Source organism: Dasypus novemcinctus, chromosome 5 (genome assembly GCF_030445035.2).
Source record: "Dasypus novemcinctus isolate mDasNov1 chromosome 5, mDasNov1.1.hap2, whole genome shotgun sequence".
Taxonomy (NCBI): domain Eukaryota; kingdom Metazoa; phylum Chordata; class Mammalia; order Cingulata; family Dasypodidae; genus Dasypus; species Dasypus novemcinctus.
Window position 1 is genome coordinate 39185150 of NC_080677.1, and position 19155 is coordinate 39204304.

A 19155-nucleotide genomic window follows, 5' to 3' on the forward strand; every position below is an offset into this window, starting at 1 on the left:
ATTTTTGTACGCTTTTCAGCAAGCGTGGCAATACAAAGTTTTCTGATTAAATATGATTTAACCAAAGCAACCAGTTAATAGATCATTTCATTTCATAATATTTTCATCAAACTTGATTTTTATTGTGCCATTTTTGCAAACCATCAGTTTTTTCCGATTCCAGAGGTGTTATAAATGCAGTGGCAGCCTAATCTGGGCTTGGCACAGGTGATTTTGCATGCAACTTTTTATTTCAATTTTTAAAAAGCAAATGACTAAATACTGATGGCAGAGACCATTTCCTGGCCATTTTTCCTGAGAACATGAGAAGCATTCAAACTGGGTCGATTTTAAAGTTATTTTTTAAATGTTCTCACAGCATTTACAATTTAAAACAGATAGCTCAGAGAGCAGTAAACTGAAATCAGGTATTTTATTTGTTTTTAAAAGCCCCAAAAGATATGAAAACATTTAAAAAATCTGTGCACAGACTTAAAACTGTCTAGGTGCATTCTGCCTAGGTGCCAAAACTCTACCCTCTATACTCCAGTTTCCCCTTGTCCTTTACTTTCCTGATGGCTCATGTTAAAAACCCAAAGGTGCTAACAGTCTAAATTTTATCTTTTTAATTAATAAAAATAAAGTTATATTTTATATAAGTATTAAGTGAAGAAAATTTTAAAAGTAAGATTCTAGAAATAAGATGAACATTTTTTATTCCTTTAGTTTAGCAATATTAGTATTACTAAGTTATTATTCTCATAAAAACAATTCAGTAATTTCTATGAAACGCAAAGGTTAATAGTTCCCCCCCCCTTTAAAATTATGCTTTTTAGTTTAGTTGTCTTCTTCAGTTGACTTTAAATAGTTATTGTGCTATTAAACTTCAGTCTGTGCCCAAGAGTAGCAAATATGGTGTTACTCTAAATCTTTTTTTCCATTGGCTATAGGACACAATACTGTGCAAAATTAGGAATATTATGTAAATCCAGGCTTAGGAAGTAAACTTTTTTTAAAAAGCATTTAAAACATTTAGAATAATAATTTGTCTGAGAAGACGCCTCAGAGATGGATATTCTTAAAAAATTTAAAGAGTTATTCTTACTATGGCTACTTTTCAGTGTCTTCAAAGTCACCCACATTCAATGGTTATGTAAAAGGTAACCTGATTGGAAGCCTATAGAGTATAAAGGTTGTGTTCTAGAGAGAAAGCTAGAGCTCTGGGAATCAGGAGCCCCAGGCAAGATATGTACCCTCTCCTCTCCATTTCATTCACTGTGGGATGGGCAAGATGATGCCTCCCCTGCCAAGCTGTTATGGGGACTCAATGGGCTCACGTATGTGAAGTGCCTGGCAGATCCTCAGCTCAAAGTCAGTGCTTCATATGGAGGCAGCACCCCATAGCAGCTGCCCTAGGCACATGCGTGGATTCCGGGGTCAGATATATTAGCTGTGGTTCTTGACTCTGATACTTGTCGCAGTTCTGAGTCCTTGGGTAAATTAATTTCTTGTCTCTACCCTTCAGATTCCTCATCTATAAAATGAATTGTGGTGATGACTAGATGAGATAATATAATCAATATGCTTAACATAATGCCTGGCACAAAATAAGTACTCAATGAATTAGCATTTTTATTAGTATGTGTTGGAGACAAAGAAGCTGAGAAGTAGCAAAAGAGAGGCATTTAACACTTCCTAAAGCTTGAGAGATTATTTCTTAGTCACAGAGCAGCAAAAAATGAGCAAATTTTATTACTAAAATATTAAATTTATCTCCTGAAAAGAATACTATCTGAAATCCCCATTAATAATAAATGAGTTTCCCATACTTTGAAATTTTCAGAAGTATAACTTTCTGCAGGAAAAAAAACAGAGAGAAGCACTGAAATAAAGACAATAACTTTATGAAAATGTGTTAACTCAGGTAGTAAAGTATCTTTCTGAGTACCGTGTCTTCATATGTAGTTCTGGATAAACGGAATATGATTTCAAGACACATAGTGAAAAGAAAACTTCCCAAATGCCTTTCTAAAAGCCAAGTTCAGATCTGCATGAGAAGAGGCACAATACTGACTGCTTTTACCCATGAAAAAGCAAAACTCTTTAGTAATGCCAAATTCGACTTCTGTAATTTTGTCGTCTGGATGGTGATCCATTTGGCAACTTGTCTATCCATACGAGCCAGCAGTTAGGGAATGCTGAGAAGGTGTATGATAAGAGGAACACTAAAGTAAAGATACTATGGGATGAGGCATTGAAAAGCGTTGTGAGAAGAAGCAACAATGGCCTGAGACCTTAAGTAAAATAAGGATTATGGGAGGATTTGCCCATCTGATTCTCTCTCCAGGACTGAGAATCATACCAATGCCTGAAAATCCCACTATTAAGGGTTCACTGCACTGGATGACTCATCCACCATTCCTCATACTTGCTCTTTGGTCCCTTTCACTGTTACTAAAAAGCTTGAAGCTATTCTCTGCCTCCACCAGAGGTGGGTGGATGGTTGTAAGGAGGGCTGGCCAGTGACGCAGGACTCTGGCAGAGGTTGGGAATGACCTTGGAAGAGCTGGCTGGGAGACAAGGTGAAATTCCAGATCATCTTTACACTATTAATAGCTTTTGTATGAACATCTATCATGTTAGAGAGAATCATACATTTTAAACTACCATTATTACTGAATAAATGATAAAACTAAATGACTAAGTTTTTCCATCCAGATCTGGATATGAAGAAAAACAATGGAAAATGTAATTTATTCTATAGTGTAACATCATTCTTTCACAGTCACATGCAACTAGGAAGCTATGAGTAAATATACATTATTTTAAAACTATATCTGGCTTTGTAATTTACATAAGCCAAATTATCTGGTTTAGTTTTTCCATGAGACTGGGACCAGAAAATTAGACCTAGAAATTGCACCAAGAACATCATTGCTTTATCTCTACTATTCTTCAGATGAGACACTGCAGCAAAGTATTAACAGTTAAGACACAGATTTTTATATAAAACTGAACAGGATAAACCCAAGTTCTGCCACTTATTAACTTTTTAGCTGTATGTCCTCAAGCAACTTACTTAACCCTTCCAACCCTCAGTTTTTCTATTTGTAAAAGGAGGACAATTATGACTACCTTATAGACTTGTTACAAAGATAAATTCAATACTGTGTGCCAAGTGTTTGCTACAGTACATTTGGTTAATAAATACTAAAAAAAAACTTGTAGTTATTATTCTAGGATTCTCATTAAACTTCAAGAAAAAACTATGTGTACATGCCCTAAACTCTGGTCCAAATAATTTAGAAATATAAAAGATCCTTTAAAAATTATTTCCTTTTATAAATAAAAGAATCAAAGAGTCTTAGATAAAGAAGTTCAGGTATCATTCAACATTACTGGTATTGGCTAATGGAGGTAAAATCAGAAAGCTGAGTGTTAGATTACTTGTCTGATATATTTTTAAATTCCTCTGTAGTAGCCAAATAAAAGAGGATGAGTTCATCTTAAAATGAGCAGGTAGTGTCAGGGTCAGAGTGGCTTTAGATATAGGATGTATATACACATCTTGTATATATAAGTTATGGTAAAAGGATAAATCAAAATGCTTCAACTTCTCCTGTTTTAGGGCTGTATCCCTACAAATGAAGGGAATGAGAACTCTTAGGAAGGGGCTCTCTTAAAACACAGAACTGGAATAACTGCAATAAAATTATTCTTTGAAGATATCAACAAATATACTGCTCCTTGATTTACTCATTTGGGAAGGTTCCTTCTTTAAAAGATGTGGAGCAATGCTCAAGAAGGAAAAGGAGGTTCATGAGAGCTTGCCCAAATTCCTGGGGTCAAAAGAACCCAACCACTGCCTAAAATATACTTCCACCAGATTTATAATTTATTTCTGTAAGGCTCTATTACTTGGTATAGGACTAAAATTATGGGTGCAGAAGGAATCCTCTCTAATGAGCAACAGCACCCTCTCAAAAACAGTTATGGAGAGATGGCTTAAACGACTTGGCAAAACTTCAAAAACATAATTAAATTTGAGACTTATATGATTTCTATTTTTCTTTTCTCTCTTCTCCTTCTCTTAGAATAGTTCCTCCTGTTTCCTCCTCCACTCCCCAATGAATAAATGAGAACCCTACCTCAGATTAAAAGAGGTTAAATGGAAGGAAGCTAATGACAGATATGAAACGACAACACTGAAGTGGGTTTAGGTTTGCCAAAGGGAAATGTGGTTGAGAAGGGACTTAGCAAAGGGAAAGACATAACTGGAATAACTCTGAATCCTAAATTTTAAAATTCAAACTCGTTACCTTTTAAATGCTTTACATTGAAGGCTGTTTTCTAAAGACTCAGCCATTCGATGTTGCACTTGTTTTATGTGGTGATACAATTGCTCCTCTAGACTTTCAACACATCTGATATAGGATATTCTATATTAACTGATTATTTAAATTTTACACATGGGAATCACTCAGATTTCGCCATAGTTCATATTTTTCTAATACTGCAGTTCCCAAACTGTGTGCTGATGCACCCTGGAGAAATTCAGTGAACTGATAAGGGTGCCATGAAATACCTTAAATATTTAAGGAAAACACAGTGATATTTAACATCTGTCAGGCACACAAGGACTACCTGCTGGAGTATTACATTCGGCTATATTATATCCGGCCATATTCTTTTACATGACATCATATCTTTATGAGGCTGTGATTTCCCAGGTTTTTCTGATAAAGAGCAAGGAGAGTGCAAAAATCAACATGCAGCAGGAAATGTGAAACAGGCATCAGCATCAGAAATGAATGATGCTTTGTATAGTTGATTTTCCACATCTAGAATTAGCTAATGCCGAGGAAGAGGAGGTTCCAGAAGACATATTTAAACATATAATTCATACCTTACTCTAATCCTGAGGAAGCAACTCAGGTGTTCATTGATTTCTAAAGAGGCCCTACATATAGATAAGCCTTCAGAGGGAAGGAGTGAGGTACAGCATATAAAAAGCCTTCCTTGTTTTTCTATTTTTTCTGGTCTCTATTTAGTTTCTACCTATGGCACTGTGAGAAATTCTTGGGTCTGATACACTTTTCTCACACTCCTTAATGTGTTTACAGATACCAACTTTGTAGCACTAGTTTGTTTAAAGCAAAGGCATATAGTTTTTTCTTTTTTCTCTTTTCATTTTAAAGTACTTCAACTGCATAAAAGTAAGCTCTTACATCACTTTTGTTTTCATAAATTATACAGAGCTTTGCCTTACATCAAAGAGAAGAGTCAGCTAACAGACATCATCATCAAAGTATTTTAGCATTACCTTTTATTGACCAGCATTTCTAAGTTGCATTGTTTCAGAACTCCTCCCTCATGGCTTATCCTGCTCTGTATTTTGTTCTTTAAGGTAATTTCTTGGCACAAGAACAGCTGAGTTGCCAATGAAACTTTAATTTAAACAACAAACCATAACTACTAAGGGGCTATTGCTCCATTACCATGCTCGTTGATCTGATGTAGACGTTGTTTTTCAGGTGGCAGTTCCCGTCATTCGGCACCACAATGCCTGCCAATTTGCTATCAAGAGCTAGATGGGATGTCTGATCCGTCATCACCAGAAGCAATCTCTTAGCTTCTTTTCGCCATCCAATATGACTCTTAAAATAAACACGAAATTAGATCTTGTACAAAAAACCTGCAGTCTTTACCTTTGAGCAAACATTACTCTACCTTTGAGTTAAAAAATACGAACTGATGCTGGAATGATATGCATAAGAACAATGCTGCTTTATAAATAACAATGACTTTTCATTATGTATTCTGTATCTTATCACAACCATTTGGCCGCAGTAGGTCCTGGCCAGAGGTTTCTGCAAGTGGAACAAGCCAGTTTGCAAGTGCGGAGCACCCAGCGTGATTTGATTAGGACAGCAGGCTGTTTCCACTCCCTCTTGGAGTGTGGAGTATGAAAAGAGCAGCCTTTTGAAAAGGGTTTCCCATGTGCCTAAGTTATTCTTTTCCTTTTAGCCTTTCCTATTTTTATCCTTGTCCCAATTTAGCCACCCAAATGAATAATGTGGGTGACTAATAAGAGATAGGAGAAGAATGTGTTCCTTTATGGCATGTTTTCATTCTATCAAAAAGGGAATAAAAATTCTAAATTCTTTGCGAGTTTGGCTTCTGAGCAAGCGCTCGCTAATGTGAAATGTATTACCTCACAGACAGCTGCCTGAAGCATAGCATCAAAACCTCCCTCAGGTGTATCTATATTTCCAGATATCTTCTGTCTGTGCACTGCTTTTGCAAACTCAGTGATGTTCTCCGTCAAAGACAGCACATGAATGTACCCATGAGGAGGCATACAGTCTAAATTGTAGTCACTGGATGGGAAAAGAAGAATGGTAAATTCTATTTTGCTATGCTTCCTTCAAAATTCCAGAACATGACCAGAAGTATAATAGTGTGGTAGGGGTGAGAAGGGAATATATACTTGTTTACTAAGAAAATTTTATAAGAAAAATCTGTACTTAAAAAAATCAGAGAAAAAGTAAATATTCATGAACACTTCTTTGTAGTAAAAAAAAATAGGAATGAAAGATTGAACAGGGTTCTTTAACACAGGACAGCTAAGGGTTTTTCATATAATAATTTGTATATACTGTGAGTTTTAAAGGGAGGTATGAGTTTGTGGTGATTCCCTATCACATTTGACTGCAGAATGACTGAGAAGCACTTTTTGGGAAATTTGGGGGGAATTTAGTTGAAACACCATATTATTACGTGATTTTAAAAAATGATTACATTAGTATTTTAATGATACTGGGCATGGTATTATTGATGAATAATCAAATTATTTTGAGAATTTCATGGTAGCCCAGAAAGTAAGAATCATTTCTCAGGTGCATTCATAGTCAGGGAGAGGGCTCATGAGGCTTCATTAAAAGGTGAATCACTGCTGTTCAGGACAAAGATAGCAGAGTTGTTTTTGTAAATTGGAACATGTAATATAAAGGGATCTAGACAATTTAGGGATGGAGGGAAGAAGATGTTAAAATGTCTTAAACATATTTGTTTCTCTCCCATAGTTCAGCAGGCCAATCGACAATATTGTGTGCAAACTTTTATTTTTTAAGGTTAGTTTTCCTTTCCTGATGGGACATGTGCTATTTATAATCAGACTTCTAAAATGATAAGAAATAGGTTCTTTCTAAACAGTCCATATGATAGCTGAGCTTTCTTTGTAGTCAGGTCATAAACAACATAATTACAAACACAGACATGATATAGTAATGGAAAGATAGATGCAGATTTACAAGACAAATACTTTAAAATGTGATAAAACTTAATTCAACAAATTTGGAGCCATTGAGGAGAAATAAAAGATTTCCAAAGAAGTATTTATATATATGGCAACCTGATTATTGGAGGTTTAGCCAAAGCAATTAATACTACACAGCTTTTTTTAAAAAATAAAAACTGAATGACTTATATTTCAAATAATCTCAGATATGTTCAGATAGGAACACGTCTCCCCCCAAAATATTTTAGATTCTTATATAAGACAAAAATATAAAATTTGAGAGTTCTTTTAAATAAAAAAGCAAAGTGAGAATTTATAAGAAAACATTTTCATTCAGTAACATGAAGCCCACATCAAATACTAGATACCTGCACTGATTATGAATCCTTTCTGGGTGGATGCTAATGTATGGTGAAACTGTTTTATCAACATATGATCCAAATCCAAGGCGGAAGTCAAGGGAGAAAAAAGCCATTTTTCTAGACAAATCATTTCCAACAGAATTTAATTTTTCTATATTATTGTGCATTGATGCTGAAACATCAACCAAATAATAAAGATCCACAGGATATTTCCTCAGAGGATGAATTTTCAACATAAAATTAGCTTCAGCGCCTAGTTTAAAGAAAGAAAAAAAAATAAAGCAGTCATTTTAAATATCTCAGGATAAGCTATCAATAAACTGGTCACATTTTAATATGTAGAACAATGATCACTAATTTGCCCATAATGAATAAAATTAGGAATATTCTGGATAATTTTAAAGCAATTTGTAAAACATACAACTTATTAGTTTCCAAATTCTAAAATGGCTTTTTTTCAATTCTGAAAGTCAGATCGATTTAATAATAGATGGACCAGCTCAATAGAAATGTAACAGGGAATACATCCATTGCTATATGAACCTGTATTTCCCTTGGTATCTAAAACAGCACAGCATAAACAGCAAGCAGCATCTTTATTCCAAGAGAGCAGTTAACTGTCGGTGGAGTGATTTGAGGAAATTTTAAGAAAAATGACCTCTCACTGAATGCAGGCATAAACTCATTCTTTTGGTGTATTTGTGAAAATTCCAGTAGTGGGTAGTATGGTAGTACGTTAAACTATTCAAAATAATTAGTACCTTCTCATGATATGCTTCTTCCCAACAGTTTGCTGAGAGAAGGAATGAGACAGTGGTCTAAGGAATGTTACCCGTTGAGGACCTGGGTGCTCATTCAACATATGCTGAAGAGACACTGGACTGGGTAAAAGAACTGTACGGGAGGAGGGGGTGACTGCAAGGGGAAATGTAAATGGGGAGAATCCCAATGACAGCTGTGTCTACAATGCCAACTACTATTTGGTACAAGGGTCTGGGTTATCCTAGCACCCTAGATAATTGGGAGCAGTTTTTAAATTTAAAATGTATGGGAAACGGACTTGGTCCAGTGGTTAGGGCGTCGTCTACCACATGAGAGGTCCGTGGTTCAAACTACGGGCCTCCTTGATCCATGTGCAGCTGACCCATGCGCAGTGCTGATGTGCACAAGGAGTGCCCTGCCACGCCGGGGTGTCCCCCGCGTAGGGGAGCCCCACGCGCAAAAGGAGTGCGCCCATAAGGAGAGCCGCCCAGCGCGAAAGAAAGTGCAGCCTGCCCAGGAATGGCGCCGCCCACACTTCCCACGCTGCTGATAACAACGGAAACGGACAAAGAAACAAGACACAGCAAATGGTCACAGAGAACAGACAACTGGAGGGGGAGGGGGGAATTAAATAAATAAATAAATCTTTAAAATAAAATAAAATGTACGGTAACTGTCATCAGTTTAAATACAGGCAATTTAGAACTTGAATTTTACTTTTTTTGTTAATAAAGGAAATGTTCTGTAAGTCATTAATTATATGTCCTGGGAAAATGTTTTGAGTGGAAAAGAAGATTTTTGGCTTTAAATAAACACCAATTTGTATAAATAATCAATAGTTGGATCACTTATTAAAATAATTCAAAAATTTACCAAATCAAATTTTCAGTCTTAATGTATTTAAAAGTCGTGATATTTTCTTTTAAATTATTTCACAAATCTGATTTTTTCAGATTACCCAATGTATTCAAAATAATGTTTTGCTAGGTATATAGTAATAATGGTGGGATCTATTTACTCATTCCTAATTTGCCTTTATGTGGAAGCAACCCCATTAGTGTAGCACTGTTAGCTTTTGGCACAAGAGTTTGAAAGGAGAAATTGGGCATGAGTAGCACAGCTTGCCCTTCCTTTAGGAGCTGGGTTGCTTTCAGAAAGCACATATTCTGCTCTGCTTTCTGGTGTCTGGTAGAAATTCTGGTCACTATGGCAGTGCCATTGGTAGAGAAGTTTAATTCAGGGGAATGTTAGGGCCTGGTGCATGGGCCCTGATGGATGATAAATAGAAATGGAGTACAATCAGGATGCCATCCACGTGGAGACTTTAACTTTGATGTGTGGGTCAGCATTTTGATCTTGGCAATTTGCAGACATATTTGAGCCCTCCGGTTGTCTTGTTTTGTTTCTGTTTGCTTTTTCCACAACTTGTGCAGTTGGATTTGAACCTGTGTTGACTTAGATGTAAGGTTGATATGGCTGAAAGGCCTTAGGCACTGGTTCCAAGGTATGGTCATCTTGGTGAGTCATTGCAGTGCAGTTCAAAGAGTGACCATGTGTTTTCATAGAGTCAAAGTTAAATGTACTGGGCAGTCAGCATTCTCCGCAGGGCCTCAGCAAAAGTATGGGCTGGTGACCACAGCAAACAGGCAACATCTCTGTTCATCAGCAAAGGCACAGCCCTTGGAGGCTTATTCAGGGAGTTCTAACCAAATGCTGGCCACATGGGGGGCTCCGGAAGATATCGCTACTGATAGTCCAGCAGCTAATTCTGGTCTCACTGGCCCCAGCAAAGAGAAGGGCAAAGAAGCCGTGACAAATGGCCAGGGTTTGGATGTAAGGCTGGATTAAAAGACCTTAGCAGAGGCAGAGGGCTCAGTAAGACAAAGTTTCAGAAAAGGGGAAAAGAGAATCTTTCCATATACAGGCCTTGTAGTCATTGCCGAAGAGAGTAATCACTACTTTTTAGGTGCAATGCATGTGAATTCCCTGTGAGTTTCTAGGTTTAAGTGACTAGTTCTAGGTAGGTGGTCCTTGATAAACTGACCCCAGACCCCACTCTCCTTGTTAAGGAGGAAACTGAAGGGACTCAGCTTGGATAGCTGTGGCTTGAGACTTTCCCCACACTATCCTCTTAAATTGGCTTTGGATTGGATAACTATATATAAGGAAGAAAACTTCCCCTGGAGGCAGGATTTTTAGGCTCCAGAGTTTCCATAGCAAAAGACAGTGGAAATACTATTCATGGGAGTGCAGTACAGATCCTTTGTTGCTAAACACAACCTACTCAGTTCATATTGGGGTATCACCAACAGAGGACTCAAAGGGGAGACGATATTAAAGAGGTTTTGAATATAATGGATGAGAAAGAAAGACATCTAAAAATAACACTTAATATCTGGGGTTGTTACATTGTGAGTTTATTAACTAAGACATAAATATCTCATATGTTACTCTGAGAGAGGAGGTATGCAGGATTCCTCTCAGGGATTTTGGACAACTGGCATAGATTGGTTGATAGAATCTAGAAAAATGTTCCCTACCAAGCTTACTCTAAAATACTTGAGTCCCTGCCTTGGTCTTTGGCAACTACCTTTGGCTTAGAATATGTCCTCAGACCTGGGAACATAATTTAGCCTAGAAGAACTACCCCATTGCTTGGGATAGGCTTGTTTTCTAAATTTGGTAATATGAGCCAGTGCTATTGTAATCTTGTGTACTCCATTAACTCTGAAAAGTGAAACACATCAGGGCCTTGAGCTGAACTACAATTGTACTGCCAGATCTTAAAGAAACTATACCATTCCAGTAAGAAGTACCCAAGGTTCAGAAGACAAAAGAGTCACAGCTCTACCCAGACATCAAAAGTTCTTCTAACTGATATAGAGCAGATTAAAATGTTGGAAGATGATACATTTCGGGGCTTAAATTTATTTGAACTCAAAGGGCAAGATGATATGATATTGGACTTAATTCCTTTGGATAGCCACTTAAGAATTTGGGAGTTTTGTATCTTTGAGCTTTTATTTACAACTGACACCCCCCTCCCCCCCACACACAAATTTATCCCTTGAACTTCAAATTTCCAGGGACATTCATAATGCTAAGGGATTTTCACTGAAATTTAGGGTACCTTATAGTTTTTATTTGATTATGGATTTTAAAAAATGTAATCTCATTGTAGAATAACTTGAAATTATCTTGGACAAGGTGCCTGGGCATAATTTGGGATAGGAAATTGAATAGGGTGTGAAATTTGGGCAAAGAATGACAATGGAAATCATTTAATTAATGAACTAGTATGATCCATTTTGAGCCCTTCAGGGCAAATCACTGCCCACCAGTGGCCCCAATATGATTAACAAAGAGGCAGAGTTGGTGTGTTGGAGTGGCTACATGAAGTGACAGCAGAACTGTCCTGACAGACTGCTGCTCTTGTGCACTGAAGGGATCAGTGCCCTCAGGGTTCATCAAATGCTTACTGTTATATCCAGTGGTTTAAAACAAAAAACCTCGGAATGTTGGGGGTAGGAGGGAAATTATTATTCTCCATCCCTGATGTTTCCTCTTTTTTGGAAAGAGTTCCACTGGAATAGCCCTCTTCCATTCACTCACTCCTCCCCAGGGGGTAATAAATGAGTTACAAAACAATTTTACCTAAAGGATCTTATAAAATTCTCTAAATGTTCCATACATTTCCATTATTATCTTAAAAATATCTGGACTACTCAAAAAATCAGAAATTTATATATTCAACTTGATTTGTTATATAGACAAAGAGTAAACCTGACCTGGTATGTACTCTCCAAATATTTTCACTTGTAAAGTATCATGGGTTGATATTTAATTAAATCTTAGTAGGAGCCACACTTAAGTCAATGTGCCCCTTTATCTTTAACCATAAATTGATTATAGCTGTTCTTGCATTTTGGGGGATATAGGGTGTTGAAGATAAAGAGCAATGATTACTTAGTTTACGTTTCTGGTATTTTTCTTTACCAGTTACAGGAAATAAACATATGTTTTACAACTGGAAATGAGACTGGTGATCACTCAGTTGTTTTCCTGCTCATGAACTGTGTTACCATGGTTCAAGGATTTCATTCTTTTCAATAGTTTTCTATTTCTAGCCTACCGGTAAATGTGAAGAATGTACTTGGGTGTATGTTTATGGGAATTTTCCAACTCTCCTGCTTGCAGGGTAATCTAATTTTCCAATTTTTTTCCCCTAGGATTCAAATCACATTATTTCAGTAAAGAGTTAATTCCTACCAGTGAACATAAGTGATGGCTGATTAAGGTCAACTGTGAGGGAAAGTTATAATGGATTGTAGTTACTGGTTGATGATAATATTTCCTCCTCCCCCTTTTTCCTTTTCTTTATGGATGTAGAATTTCCAACACAAGGAAAATCAGTTTAATTTTTAACACTGTACCTCAAACTCTTTACTGTTGACACCTTGAAGTGTTGAAGGTATAAAAATTACTCACCAAGTTAAAAATAGCAATGTAAAACTCATTTTAGTTTGTCAGAACATTTGGATACATATCCTTCCACATCACCCCTTCTTGTCATTTGCCTGGATTATTTCTACCACCTCTTCATTTACCTTCCACTCCAGTCTCATTTTTCTATAATCACTATCTATACCACTAAGGTGATATTTGAAAACTCACAATTACTTCTGTCACTCCCTGCTTAAAATCTGTCAGTAGCTCTCCATCAGATGGCTAAAGACTAAGTACCTAAACATGACAGCTAAGTGCCTCCGCAGCTATGCCTCTATCTACTGCTCTAGTTCTAGCACAACAAAACTTCCCCAATACACTACACAAAGAGGCCCTCCTATGCCCTGTTTATGCTTCCTCCTGTCCCTGTAGAGTCCCAATCTCCTCTTCTTCATGTAAGAACCACTTCAAAACTCTGCTCAGTTATCTCCTCCCCCTTAGACTGGGCTAAGTCTAAGTCTGGTTTCCATGGCAACCAGATCAGGCCACCATTAGAGTGTACACCATATTATTACAAGGTTGATATAATAAATCAAGTTGAATATATAAATTTCTGTCTTTATTTTCTTTAGTGGTAAGAACTAGTAAATGAGAGAGTCTATGTGAAACATTTAGTGCAGTACTTGGTACACAATAAGTACATATATGTCAGTAATCATTACTATTACTACAGTTACAGTCTAAGCAACTTTAGGTTTATTCACTTCTGAAGACTCCGGTTTTGACACAAGCATCTCAAAAGGCCTATATCTTTTTTTTTTTTTTAAGATTTATTTTATTTATTTATCTCCCCATCCCTGCCCCAGTTGTCTGTTCTCTGTGTCTATTTGCTGCGTCGTCTTCTTTGTCTGCTTCTGTTGTTGTCAGTGGCACTGGGAACCTGTGTTTCTTTCTGTTGCGTCATCTTTTGTCAGCTCTCCATGTCTCCGCGTGTGCGGCGCCATTCCCGGGCAGGCTGCACTTTCTTTCGTGCTGGGCGGCTCTCCTTATGGGGCACACTCCTTGCACGTGGGGCTCCCTTACGCAGGGGACACCCCGGCGTGGCATGGCACTCCTTGCGCGCATCAGCACTGTGCATGGGTCAGCTGCACACGGGTCAAGGAGGCCCGCAGTTTGAACCGCGGACCTCCCATGTGGTAGAGGGATGCCCTAACCACTGGGCCAAGTCCGCTGCCAAAAGGCCTGTATCTTCACCACATCACGAAGCTAGTATCTATGACTTTTACCCCATACTGTAGGGAAAGCTTAAATACAATGTGTCTGTTAAAGAAGAAAAGAGATTATTATCTGGCTGCCAAAAATGTTTATGCCTCCATTTATATTATCTTCAGGAAAGTTTCCTTGCCATACCTTTCACTTTCTAAAGGCTCAGATACTTATTTTCTTCAATTAATTTCAAAGGGAAGAAGTGAGTCTGTGACACAGAATAAGAAAGAGGACTAGGAGAAAAGGTGATGACCTACTTTGCGCTATTGCCAGTGATTGGTTTGAAAAGACCAATGAATTATGAGTTGCTAAAATGAGTTTTTATGCCACTCAGATATATTGGTATGAGCATTCCTAATATACTGGCTACAACTACACATTAAGGAAAGATAACTTAAAAAATGTTCTGCATGAGATGAAATTGAAAAACCATAAGAAAATGTGGAAAACTATAGGAGGAAGAAAGAGAAGCCAATTTCTAGTTACAATTTTCAGGATAAAGAGAAGTTCCAGAAAGGAGACTGCCTGGTTTAAAACAACAAGAAAAAGACTCCAGCCCATTTCTGATTTTCTGTGGGAGATAAAATGGGGGATGTATGCTGGGAGCTGAGGGAGAAAAATGAGTGGGTTTCTATTCTCTGGTGTTTTCATTTGTTTTTCTATTTTGAATTAAGGAAGAGTTAAGGTACACCTGAAAAATCTTAAATTTTAAATCATGCTACATTTAATTAAAGGGCTCCTTTCTTTACACTATTAAAATAAATAAAATTTGAAACATTTTCTTGAATTAGTGAAGTTTAACTCGTACTAATCCTTTTCATACATATTTTATTACTCCTGAAGCAAAACTAGACAATTCCCTTCCCTCCCCTGCCTCTGAAGGATTCAATTTCAGTGTTCTTAAGGAACAAATTGCATCAGTAGTCTATTTCTGTCATTATTTTTCCATAAGATAGGTGAAATTAAAGAAGAAACTATAGTGTAAGAAGTGAAAAGTAATCCTGCTACTAGGTATATACCCAGAAGAAGTGAAAGCAGAGATTCGAATAGACATTTGCACTCTGATGTTCACAGCAGCATTATTCGCAATTGCCAAAAGATGGAAGCAACCCAAGTGTTCATCAACAGACAAATGAATAAACAAAATGTGGTATATACATATGGTGGGATATTATTCAGCTTTAAGAAGGAATGAAGTCCTGATGCATGTGACAATATGAATGAACCATGAGGACATTTTGTTGAGTGAAATAAGCCAGTCACAAAAGGACATATATTATATGATCTTACTGATACGAACTAATTTTAGTAGCAAACTCAGAGTTAGAATCTAAAATACAGGTTACAAGGGGACAGAATGGAGGGAGAAAATGAGAAGTAGATGTTTAATTTGTTCAGAATTTCTATTTAGGTTGATTATAAATGTTTGGAAATAGATAATGGTGATGGTAGCACATTATTACAGTTGTAATTAACGGTGCTGAATTATGTTTGTGTATATGGTTGAAAGGGGAAGTTTGGAGACATGTATGCTACTAGAAGGAAAGTTAGAAGACAAAATATGGGACTGTATAACACAGTGAATGCTGTTGCAGATGATGCACTGTGGTTAATAGTACAAATGGATTATAACAAATATATGACACTATTACAAGGTGTTATATAATAGGGTGATACATGGGCAAAAATATACCTAGTGTAACCTATGGACTATAGTTGACAGTAATATTTTAACATTCTTTTATCAATTGTAATAAAGGTACCACACTAATGCAAAGTGTCAATGAAAGGGTGATATATAGGAATGTTGTAGTTTTTACATGACTTTTCTATAAACCTATTTAATTTTTTAAAAAATTGCAATAACTAAAAAAAACATTATGCTAAGTCAAAAAGCCAGATACAAAGTACTAGGCACAGTGCTTGATTCCATTTATATAATATGTAAATTTATAGAGACAGAATTATATCAGTGGTTATGCAGGGCTGGGGAAGGATAGAGGGATTGAGAGGCGACTGCTAAGAGGGGTAAGAGGTTTTTATTTTTGGAATAATGAAAATGTTCTAAAATTGATTATGGTGATGAATGCGCAACTCTGTGATTGCACTAAAAACCAATGATTGTACACTTTGGATGGACTGTATGGTATGTGGATATATCTCAATAAAACTGCTTTAAAGAAAAAGAATTGAAAAGTAAAAGAAAATGTCATTTAAAAAATCTCATTTAAGGGAAACAGATGTGGCTCAAGCAGCTGGGCTCTCATTTACCATACGGGAGGTCCAGGTTTTGATGCCCAGGCCCTCCTGGTGAAGACGTGCTGGCCCATATAGCAAGGTGGCCCACATAGAGTGCCACCCCATGCGGGAATACTGCCCCACGTAGGAGTGCCACCCAGCGCAGGAGTGCCACCCTGCACAGGAATGCCAGCCTAGGCAGAGAGCTGGCACAGCAAGATGACCCAACAAGAGACATAGAGGAAAGACAATAGGAGACATAGCAGATCAGGGGAGCTGAGGTGGCACAAGAGAGTGATCACCTCTCTCCCACTCTGGAAGGTCCCAGGATCGGTTCCTGGAGCTGCCTAATGAGAATACAAGCAGACACAGAAGAACACGGAGTGAATAGACACAGAAAGCAGACAACAGGGGGAAAGGGGGGTAGAATAAATAAATAGGTCTTAAAAAAATTCTCATTTAAAATATTCAATTTTAAATATAGTTTAATGGCATTCTTTGAAATTTTAGTGAGTATATGGTAGATTAAAAATACCCATGAAAAATGAAAATTTTAATTAGTCATCATATTTAAGGTCATGAATTCTTCTCAGATAAAGAAAGACTGCTATTCTTTAAATAAGTAGAAATCAACCAGGAATGAATGCATTTTACAGTTAAGTATGTATTATATCGAACTCTCTTTTCTATGTCTCAAGGTAGAAAGGAGGACCTTTACACCATGGGGACAGTTATGTCTCTATATATCTGGAGTTAGTAAGATATAGCTTTAAATATTAATGTTCCAAATTTGGCATGTCTTTGATGCCAAAATTCAGTTTTTCCATGTAGCTTATTTTCAATTTAATTTAATGTAATAAGTATTTGTTATCTATCAACTTTATAAATTATAGTTTTGTCACTAAGGATCTCACAGCTAAATCAGAAAGATGACTTACTCAAGTATATGATTATACTAATTTGCATATGGAAATGCAAATAGTAGTGGGAAATTAAATAAAATCAACTCCCATGATGACTGACATAGACATTAAGTGTTACTCTTTTTACTCTTATAACTGTGCTCTTATCCATGCTACCTTCACTTGCCACCTGGTGTTGATATCGCCTGGGTCTAAACCTCCAAACCATACCTCAAGCCCTGAACTTCAGACTCATATAGACAAGTGTGTACCTCAACTCAAAATGTCTTAGCCAGAACCCATGAGTCATGTATCACCCGTCCGTCACCAATCATATGGATTCTGCCTCCTCATTATGTCTCAAGTCCATCCAGTTTTCTGTTGCCTCATTCCTACCATCATTGCTAGTCAACACCATTGAAATAATTTCCCAACTTTTGAATTGTGAATCTTTTTTCTCAGATAGATTAAAACATTATTTTAAATGTATATGGGAAAAGCTAAATTCATTAAATGTATAAATTTAAATGTAACACACTAGTGGAACAAAATGCAACTTATAATTTTCAAATCTCGAGTATTTTAAAGAGAGCAAGACATTTTAAGAATATAGTCACATTTATTAGCGGCAAATAATATCCTTCATATATGATAAACTCTTAAAAATTAAATTCAGGGAAACGGACTTTGGCCCAGTGGTTAGGGCGTCGGTCTACCACGTGGAAGGCCTGCGGTTCAAGCCCCAGGCCTCCTTGACCCGTGTGGAGCTGGCCCATGCGCAGTGCTGATGCACACAAGGAGTGCTGTGCCACGCAGGGGTGTCCCCCGCGTAGGGGAGCCCCACGCGCAAGGAGTGCACCCATAAGGAGAGCCGCCCAGCGCGAAGGAGGGAGCAGCCTGCCGAGGAATGGTACCGCCCACACTTCCCGTGCCGCTGACGACAACAGAAGCAGACAAAGAAACAAGACGCAGCAAAAAGACATAGAAAACAGACAACTGGGGGAGGGGAGGGGAATTAAATAAATAAAAAATAAATCTTAAAAAAAAAAAATTAAATTAAATTAGAAAAATAGGCAAACCACACACAAAAATGGAAATATAAACACAATAAATTTAGGAAAAATGTGATATCTTTTTTGGGTGCTTAGTTCATTTGCTTTTATTACTTCTTTAGTAATTTATTACTTCTTTAGTAATAAAAGCATTTGAAGTTTTAATTTTTATTGAAAGGAACTTCAGTCCCATCCTGTATATTTTGATATTGTTGTTTTATTACTATTATTATTAATAGCCTAAAATTAGAGTTTTGATTTTTTCTTGGAGCTAGAATTTATTTGGGAGAGCATTTTCTTAGTTCCTCTGTGATTTGATATTTGTTAATCCTTGATTTCAAACTTTATTGCAATATGGTCAGAGATGTTGGCCTACATGAACAGTTTTTACTTTTTTGAATTCAGTTTTTCTTGCCTAAAATATGATTAATTTCTACAAATATTCCATGGACTTTTGAAAATATTAGTTTATGTGTCAAGTTTGTTGAATAAAAATAATTTTTCTATTGTATTATATAATTCCTATTTACGCCATCTGCTAATATTATGAGATATATTTTTTAATTCTTCTCTTTTGAAAACAATACTTTTAAGAAAAATGGAGAGTGGAGAGAGGCAGGAATCTAGAATACTGGAGGAAGATTTGTATTAAAAATGACATTAACAACTTGCCCTTAAATTGAAGTATGAACTAGGGAGTATTCCCAAACTGGTCTGAATCAGAGAGCTGAAATATAATTGAGTTATAGTTGTGCTATTGGTCAATGCTAACACAGCCTATAAAGGGAGATGGCATGGAGGTAAGTAAGACTCTGGCGAGTCTTATGGCTGAACATGGGACACACTGT

At 36.8% G+C, this 19155-nt stretch overlaps 1 protein-coding gene across 5 annotated transcripts in view; it reads right to left on the reverse strand.

The window, feature by feature from the left end:
* ITGB8 (integrin subunit beta 8) overlaps window positions 1–19155 on the reverse strand; it is a 205334-nt gene that overhangs the window by 145021 nt on the left and 41158 nt on the right. For all 5 annotated transcript variants that reach the window (XM_023590364.3, XM_023590365.3, XM_023590362.3 and 2 more), the window contains 3 exons: window positions 7648–7894; window positions 6194–6359; window positions 5478–5636 (listed from right to left, as the gene is read on the reverse strand). In XM_023590364.3, coding sequence (XP_023446132.1) covers window positions 5478–5636; window positions 6194–6359; window positions 7648–7894 — 572 coding nt within the window. The remainder of the gene's footprint in view (window positions 1–5477; window positions 5637–6193; window positions 6360–7647; window positions 7895–19155) is intronic.